Below are 8,845 nucleotides of genomic sequence, written 5' to 3'. Positions count from 1 at the left end.
TGATGCAGACCTACATCCCGGCGGCCCTCATCGTCATGATCTCCTGGGTCGGCTTCTGGGTCAACCCCTACTCCGAGCCAGCCCGAGTGGCTCTCGGTACGTAAGCGCTCATCCGCCCGCAAACCGCAATAACATCTCGCCGCGCTCTGTCTCCCTCCGCAGGTGACTACCCCCGCCTAATCTTCAGCTTCGTGCTGATCCGCCTGATCTCTTTCTTTCTGCTGCAAACCTACTTCCCCGCCGCTCTGATCGTCATGGTGTCTTGGGTCGGGTTCTGGATCAGTCCGTACTCCGAACCTGCTCGGGTGTCGCTTGGTAAGAATGGCATGTTCTTACGATTTTGTGGGTGCCATGAAGGATCCTAGATCATTGGGAATGAGATGAATCATAATTTCATATCACTCTTTTCTGGGGCTAGGCATGACACAATAACAGTCATAATAACACCTTCCCTGTTTTCAGACAAAACTAATACATACATCTACTACATCTACAAAACTAATACACATGCGTACTTACTAGACCTTTGTTGATACCGATTCTATATTTTCATGCCAGACGAATTACCAAGACATTCTACAACTGACTTTCATTACTTTCTTACGGCATGACAGTGCTGTACACTGAATCAATGAGCGTTATTCTTCTTTAAAAAATTTTCTCAGCTTAATTCAATGTGATTGACATCGAGCTGTATGTATGGCCTGGTTGAACTAGAATCCTGATCTGGAAATATTTATCACCGAGCCAGAATCTATTCAATCTTCGCAGGTATCACCACGGTTCTGACCATGACGACCTTCATCACCAGCGAGCGAGCCTCAGTGCCGAAAATCTCCTACGTCAAGGCCATAGACGTCTACCTCATCATCTGTTTCCTCTTCTCCTTCGGCGCCCTGATTGAGTACGCCATCGTCAACTACACCACACTCGTCAGGCAGAAGAAGGAGACCAAGAAGAGTCCCTTACCGTCCCCCATTGCCACCAACATCCCACCATCGGTGTGTACCTGTGCTGCGTTGTTGTTTTCCATCCTATGTGTTCATGATCATCATTATTGTCATTGATGACACCAGCAATGTTTCCAACTAGAAGCTCTCAGCACTTGATTTGCCGAAAGCAAAACGACACTCCACATTAAAAACGTTGTCTAGGAAAGGAATGTGATATTGTGAAAACAAAACCGGATGGACCGAAATAACCAGTTAGGAGAACAGAAGAAAATTGAACATTTTTCATCGAATTCATCAATGATATCTATTACACTAATGTGCAATGTTCTGTTACACTGTACTTTCTCATGTTGTGTTTTTTCCTGTGCAGCCGATGACAACAAGGAATGATATACAGATGCTAGAAGTCGAAAGTGACGGAAGAATCGCGCCTTTGGCAACCGTGGTTGAGGCGGACATGGACTATGAGAATCCGTCCGACGCGGCCAGCACACCATCAGACGACAGCGGCATCAGCAGACCAACGTTCCGGTACAGAGTGAGAGACAAAGTCAAGGCGAGGACCACCCAGGCAGGCCACAGAGTCAGAGCAACAACCAGTCGAGTCAGACAGAGGGTTGGCAAAATTTTAGACGACGAATGCATCATAGACAGAAGGTCGAGATATCTGTTCCCCTTAGCATTCACCGTGGTCAACCTTGTCTACTGGTTCACGTACATATATGTAGACATGGACGATGAGAAAATAGAACGTGATTTTTAGCATCTAAGGTACATAACCTTTATCTATCTAGAAAAAGTGTGAGCGGCGTTTGAAACGGCATGCAATCTACTATCGTAGAGTGGAACTCGTTGCCACCAAGCACAGTTGGGGCATCATCAGTAGAAAGCTTTAAATAACTCCTGCAATAAAATGTGCAAAGATTGTGTGTAACAAGTCGTTCGGTGTGATATGGCTAGCTGCCGCCGCGCCGCGTGCCTGGTTTGGACCTTGAAAGCTATGGATTGCTGCTGTTATAATAGAGAGTGATAAAAACAAGATTGAACTTGGCATTGGACAATCTTACAAATTTTACAAATTAGTTACACGTCCTGTTGCAATGGAATACAACCATTGTGACACACCATGCAGTGCTATATATATGATGCTCAGTGTGACCTACGATGGCCAATGGCATTTGAAAAAGCTGATCACCATAGTAAGCAGTATTACTAGAAGAGGTAGATAGCATATCAATTTCTAGTGAATAGGGTGTACCAGTGTGTCTAAGAACTATTTAACTTTTAGTGGCTAGCACTCACTGAAAGTCAGTAGTAAAACAAAAGATGATATGATGATCATGAAAGTAGTTAATAATAAACACCATGACAACATTTAAAAGGATAACACTCACTAACGAACCTATTTGTATCAGTAGGCAACTGCGTTTTGTCAACAACTTGCATAGCTATAGAACCCGTTTTGCTGCTAAACAGTCTTTTCTGTTAGACAAACCTAGAACCAACGCACAGAAGAAGTGTTTCATGTACAGGGCTGTTAGTGTGTGGAATAACCTTCCAATTGTTATGCAATCCACACAATCCCTGAGAGTCTTTAAGGAGGGTTTGCACAAATACCTCCATCAGTAGGTCACGAGCACTGTTCGACAGGATTGTCAGTTTTTTAAAATTATGTATACTAGTATTGTAAATATGTCATTGTTTTAGATATGTTTGTGACTTGACCAGTTGTCCATTATGTTTGTATAATGTATCGTCTGTATGTACATGTATGAATACCAGGAAGACTAGCGGTGGACCCTAGCGTCCACCGCTAATGGTTATTCTAATAAAGTTTCAAAGTTATGCAAGACTTCTAAATCTGATATCTGTATCAAAGATAGATCTGCGTTTTGCAAAACAAGGAAATGTAGCTATAGTTTTAAGTCAGTTGTCCATATTGATATCAAATATTGCTGTGTTACGGGTCAACATACAAGATATTGTATAAATTATCGCGTCATATTTTCAAATAAAATCGCAATTTAAAAATCGCCTTGTCCTTGAAACTCTATACTTGCCAATATTGCTAAGGCCACACCAATCTAATTTTTTGGTTAACGGATTCGCCCGCTTCATTATTTTCTGATTTGCAAAAAAAAAAAATTCAGAATCAACTGCAAAATGCTCATAGTTTGCCCTGAATAGTTGAAAACAGTCCTTTTCTTCCTAGTTGTTACAGTTATTCCATCTTTCATTAAAAGTTCAAAATTCATTGTTTTAATTTTAAACCAGCCTGGTGTGTTGGCTTCATGGCTCCTATCGTACCATTTTCGGCCATAATAGGATGTTTCGGCCATAATAGACCTGTTTTTAATTTTTATTTTTTTTCGCCCGCCCGCTCCATTATTTTTCTAGAAAAATCCGTTAACCAAGAATTTTAAATTGGTGTGGCCTAAGGGGTATTTACTGCAAATACTAATGTTCACAAGGGGATTTTAATCGAAAGTCTTTGCCAGAATACCTCAAGTGACTCTATTACGCCGTACTCTATTCAATAATCTATATAGCGCCATAATTAAATTTACACATAATGGCAATTGTCACACTTGTTTGAAATAAGAACAAATAACTGGCACAAAGTACTATATTGGTTGTTTATATGAAATACTATACCGACCCGTTGGATAGGCTTGTTGACAATCACGTCAGCTTGGCATTTTATGTCCCCTTAGTAATCGAGACGTGGATAATCTTTTTAACAAACACAACAAAACACATCAGACATACACAGATAGTGCTTAGGTTAGAAGGTCACAGGACCCATGGCCATAAGGTATTTTTGCAGGACAGCGCCGCATATCTCTTTGAGTATTTGACCTCTGCCCTCTCTATAAAAACAGCAGCATGTAATATTATCCAATCCGAATAACACTTGATACGTAGAATAACAAGACAGGCCATCTGACGAGGTACATTGTGATGATCCTCCGATCATTTTGTATTGAGGACGGTTTTCTCCAGCTAAAATGAACTTAGGAACACACGTCAACTTTGGGGTAACGTCTGAATATCTAGAAGACAAATTTTTGAACGATTTGATATTCATCTTAGATTCTTCATTCGTATAAAAAATTAGCGATCTTGTCTCTAACGTAGAATGAATCGTCTATTGGTCAAGTATGGAATGGGTATCTACATCAGATAGATTTTATAATTAGATAGACAGTATTACAGTAACTTCTAGGGATAGATATGAACGGGTTAGGCGTGACATTTCATTCGGTGTGATACAGTCAACCACCGCCTGCGAGGCTGCTGTGTTACGCCAATGGGAGGTTGACCTATCCAAACATATCGCCAAAGTACACCACGCTGCTTCCTTTTTCTCCCATATATGTATGCTACATTCTGCACAATCTGTTCAATTTACTACTAGACAAACTCTAGACATGTAATATTGACATTGGCTACCCAGATATCACGCCCAACTCGTCTAATATGCAAACATACGTGCCACTGCAGTGACATAACCTTCTCGGCGAAGGTTACGTGTTTGGTGCCGGCCAGATGAAGCCAGATACCACAGCTCATCTCCATACGACATGTATACGTGACACGGGGGACATATGATACATCGTCTGCCCTGTTTGTCAGCGGTTAAACCACACGGGCACATCATGGCTTCAACCGACTCTTCGGTCTTATTCCTCCTGTTTTGTTTTCTGTTTCCCTATGAAAGGTAAGACTCAGCACTTGAAACTTTCATTTGGCACTTCTGTGATGTCTAATATCAAAGATGTAAGTCAAACTGGTTGTTTTGACTGCAGTTTTCAGGTTACACCAGTAAGTACAAACTTAACGACGGTGGACTGGGACCCCCAGCCGATCCAGGACAACTACTTAGCGACCAGCTACACTCCCGCCTGGGTCCCTGATATGAAGAAAAAACTCGTCAACTACAATCGAAACCTTCGACCTGGATTCGGAGGTTTGCATCAGTTCTTTGACTATGTAATCCTGACTCCATATACATGACCCTGCCAAATACATGACTCGGACACTACTAGGGGGCAATCGTAAGTCTAACCTTAGCCCTGAACAAGGATCCCTACACTAACCCTAACCCTAACTCTAATACCAACCCTAACCCTAGACCTAGCCCTAAACACCTGATATCTCACGTATGTGGCAGCTCAAGGATTTGGCTCAACACAGGCAGTAAAACGACATTTTTTTTTGCATGTCGACCCTCCTGCTGATAAAAACTGCCTCATGTAGGGGGGGGGGTAAGTTTCACCATATATACATTAAAACAATAATACGATTAAACAAAGTAAATGAGATACAGATTCATTGTGAGGAATAACCATGTCACAATGGTATATTTTATTGTTTACCGTATTATTCTGTTTAGGACCACCACTTCTGGTAAGGATGAGTATGGACGTGGTGAGCATTGACCACATCTCAGAAGTTGACCTCGTAAGTTTAAGAATTCTATTTTTCCATGATTAATATACACGTTTCTACATTTTATTTGATGTGGTTCATATAATCGTGGCAAATAAAAAATTGTGGTTTTCGTCTCTGCATTTGGCAACATATCTGATTAATGCTACATTGATGCCATTAGCAACCCAAACAACTTAATGGCTTAATGGAAAAGCCGTTTATTTTCCCATTATGCTGGTTGGATTTCTCGTTAGTTCTCTAATACGTTTCATCACAGAAACGGTCTGGACCACTCCAGTATCCTGATACTGTACAATGTGAACACTTTCAGATTCATTTTATCTCGTGGTAATGGCATTAATTATAATAGGCTTAATTGAAGAAATTCTCACCCAAATGTCTTTTATGTACGTACATCCTAATTTCGTTATGTGTCATACGAAATTTTATTGTACAATTGGATATCATAAAATACGTGTGATCCACTAGCTAGCTCTAGAGACATTTGATGATCAATATAAACATCATTATGTATTGTTTTCTTTTTACTATAGGATTTTACCATCTGTATCCTCCTGCGGCAATACTGGAAGGACGAGCGTCTGGCATTTACGGGGACCAACGAGAGCATCAGTCTGGACGGCCGTCTGGTGGAGTACCTCTGGGTTCCTGATACCTTCTTCCCAAACTCCAAATTCTCATTTCTTCACAACGTCACCATGGCAAACAGGTTACTTCGTCTGTGGCCAGACGGATCAATTGTGTATGGTCAAAGGTAAGTCAAAAAATTGTTTAAAGTTTTGGTCCAACACAAAATGTTCTCTCACCTAGAGCTTTCGACCAGTCACTCTGGTCTTCCTGAGTAGACTGACCCAGTGAGGCTTGTCACGTGGCATCTACCTGTAACTACCAACACAGATGAACTTTCAGGATAGTAAGTCAAAATTGTCCTGATGACCAACATTTCTATGTTGAATGTACAATTTTGCTATGTACAATGTGATAACACATCCTACTTCATACTGCAGGGTGACAGTTATTGCCGAATGTAACATGGACCTGAGAAAGTATCCTCTGGACAAACAGAATTGTAGCCTACACATTGAGAGCTGTAAGTACCCTGCTATTCGAAATTATTCACTCATGTTTCTTATACTAGGATTTCTGACAGCTACTTCATCTATAGTTGTTCATCCTCAATCTGTATTTGATTTGGGAATTTTTTTTGCATAATCGTTAGATGGCTACACTACTGACGACATGATCTTCAAGTGGCTGAAAGGAGACGACTCTGTTCGGGGCTTGCAGAACCTCCAGGTTGCACAGTTCACCGTGAAGAACCACCGGACAAAAGAAATGATTGCAACCTACGAGACAGGTACAGTGAAAGTGTCTTCGACTACACAATATCTAAAAAAAAACATTTTACCATTTTTCTAAGGAATAACATCAAATCAGTTAGTCAGTATCCAATGAAGGAAACCAGCCTGTTTTTTTGTATATGTTATATGGTGTGGTGGGCAATACCCACTTCAATGTACATAGGAAACAGTTAAGTGGGCAATCAGTGGCTCACAGCTGCCAAGTGTTCTCATGTCGGTGGACTCTGACTTGGAAGGACTGCAGGCCGTTGTTGTTGATTGTACCCACAACAGTGTCTGGGAGTTTGTTCCAGATCTGAACTCCTGTGTGGATGAAGGTCCGGTCGGTGGATCTGGTTCTAGATACCTGTTGTGCAAGTGCATGGGTTGGCATAGCTAGGCTAGTTCTGGCTGTACGTCTGAGTACAGTTGTACGGACACTGGCATCAGTCTAAATGGCAATCGTGAATCTGTGTGTCTGCCCAGGCGGTTACCCACACGTGGCCTTCAGTTTCCGTCTGACCAGGGAAGTGGCCTACATCTTCCTCCAAATGTACGTCCCCTCCACCCTCCTGGTCATGATCTCATGGGTCAGCTTCTGGATCAACAAAGACTCGCCACCGGCCAGGGTCTCACTCGGTCAGTATTTTTTTTTAATTCGGAAACACAGTAATGAATACATATATATCAAGGTTTTATCTTTTTTAATCATTTGTATCGGATACATGAAATATCAAGCCGTGATAGAATTGTTTTCAAATATTGAGGAAAATGATTTATATTATGAATGTCTCCGTTATAACAGTGCTGACGTGTCGAATATTACTTTTGAATATTTGTAATTTTGTTTGCAATTCAGCCAAAAGGCTGTGAGAGAGATTCTTATTGTAGCCCATTCATTCATTCATTCATTTATTCATTCAAATGAAAGCCACAAAGTGACTGCGAACTCCAGTTAGGCACAACTTATATTCTCACAGTCACTTAAAATAAAAGTATTTTACTTAACGTTATGTATGTTAGTTATTTTGTTTGTTTTTATATTCCCGTTAAAGTAATTGGAGCAATCTAATAACTAATGGCAATGCCAGTTTGATTTTTACTTTGCTGACAACGTTGAAACTATTTCAGGTATCACCACGGTTCTTGCACAGACCACCTTTGTGACGTCCGCACGCGCTTCGCTGCCGAAGATTTCGTACATCAAGGCCGTCGACGTCTATCTTCTGATGTGCTTCTTCTTTGTCTTCGGTGCCCTTTTAGAATACGCCGTCGTCAGCTTCGAGTCTACACGTAGGAAACGCAAAGCTGCTAAAAGAGAGAAAGAGATTCAGGTATCAATTATTTTCTTCTTTGTTTCTTCTTTCCCTTTTGTCCCTATTCGTTGCTGCTGTTTCCCTCTGGCTCCTTTCTGGCTGCCTTTCTGGCTCCTGCAAATCTATTGCCACACTTTTCCTACACTTTTTCTTGAAAGCGTTTTATAACTACATGTAGAGTAAATCTATAGGTTGCTCCCTTTTATATACTGTTCATTATCGTACAAACCATCACTGTATCTGACAGGAGCAATATTGTATTGCAGTGTGTTATTTTGTGATGTCAGTACGTATCTTACTGACTACATTGTACCGCTTCTTGCAGTTTTCTTCGCAATTACTATAGGCTATACTAACAAGTGACTGTGTTCTTCATTAATGGTGTTTGGTGTCACCGGGTCAGCTGGGTATGCTCGATCCTGGGCATCCCGGCTCCATATTTGGAACGTAATGTGATGTCAAGTTCAACTTTCCTCTTCACAGACTCAGCGGGAGAGGGAGATAGCTCAGCGAGCCGCGTTCGTTGATCAAATTTTCCAAGTTCCTCCCGACGGAAAGTTGCCTGTCAGTGCTGTTGAACTTCTGGCGAGATCGACTTGGCTTACCAAACAGGCTTCTGCTTACGCAAACCAAGTTCGCTTTGTGTATTTAATTATACATCTGACGTGCTGGCAACATGCTAACCATATGATACTAAAACAACGATAACACCGAAGCTGAAGTGTCAGCGACATATCTCACCAGTACATATTTGTATCCTGTTTTTCATTTTCGTTTTAAT

General features: G+C 41.2%; 2 protein-coding genes across 2 annotated transcripts in view; both read left to right on the top strand.

Moving 5' to 3' along the window:
* Window positions 1-2: 2 nt before the first annotated feature.
* Window positions 3-2,294, top strand: LOC109476927 (gamma-aminobutyric acid receptor subunit beta-like). Its single transcript, XM_019777944.1, has 3 exons — window positions 3-96; window positions 772-1,001; window positions 1,324-2,294. The coding sequence occupies exons 1-3, from the start codon at window positions 3-5 to the stop codon at window positions 1,714-1,716; spliced, it is 717 nt and encodes a 238-aa protein (XP_019633503.1). The 3' UTR covers window positions 1,717-2,294.
* Window positions 2,295-4,499: 2,205 nt separating this feature from the next.
* Window positions 4,500-8,845, top strand: part of LOC109476926 (gamma-aminobutyric acid receptor subunit pi-like) — a 10,734-nt gene continuing 6,388 nt past the window's right edge. Inside the window, exons 1-9 of the mRNA XM_019777943.1 lie at window positions 4,500-4,674; window positions 4,763-4,923; window positions 5,350-5,417; window positions 5,942-6,162; window positions 6,416-6,498; window positions 6,628-6,765; window positions 7,235-7,387; window positions 7,880-8,082; window positions 8,548-8,582. Coding sequence (XP_019633502.1) covers window positions 4,562-4,674; window positions 4,763-4,923; window positions 5,350-5,417; window positions 5,942-6,162; window positions 6,416-6,498; window positions 6,628-6,765; window positions 7,235-7,387; window positions 7,880-8,082; window positions 8,548-8,582 — 1,175 coding nt within the window. The 5' untranslated portion in view covers window positions 4,500-4,561. The remainder of the gene's footprint in view (window positions 4,675-4,762; window positions 4,924-5,349; window positions 5,418-5,941; window positions 6,163-6,415; window positions 6,499-6,627; window positions 6,766-7,234; window positions 7,388-7,879; window positions 8,083-8,547; window positions 8,583-8,845) is intronic.

This window comes from Branchiostoma belcheri, unplaced genomic scaffold (assembly GCF_001625305.1).
Source record: "Branchiostoma belcheri isolate BF01 breed outbred unplaced genomic scaffold, Haploidv18h27 scaffold4, whole genome shotgun sequence".
NCBI lineage: Eukaryota > Metazoa > Chordata > Leptocardii > Amphioxiformes > Branchiostomatidae > Branchiostoma > Branchiostoma belcheri.
Note: the sequence above shows the minus strand (reverse complement) of the source record. Positions and strands in the feature narration are given on the sequence as shown.

What these genes read in the sequence shown, in the direction of transcription:
- LOC109476927 (XM_019777944.1), top strand. Translation starts at nt 3, where the DNA reads ATGCAGACCTACATCCCGGCGGCCCTCATCGTCATGATCTCCTGGGTC. An exon ending in GCCAGCCCGAGTGGCTCTCG is followed by an intron (nt 97 to 771) that starts GTACGTAAGCGC and finishes CAATCTTCGCAG; the next exon opens with GTATCACCACGGTTCTGACC. An exon ending in CCACCAACATCCCACCATCG is followed by an intron (nt 1,002 to 1,323) that starts GTGTGTACCTGT and finishes TTTCCTGTGCAG; the next exon opens with CCGATGACAACAAGGAATGA.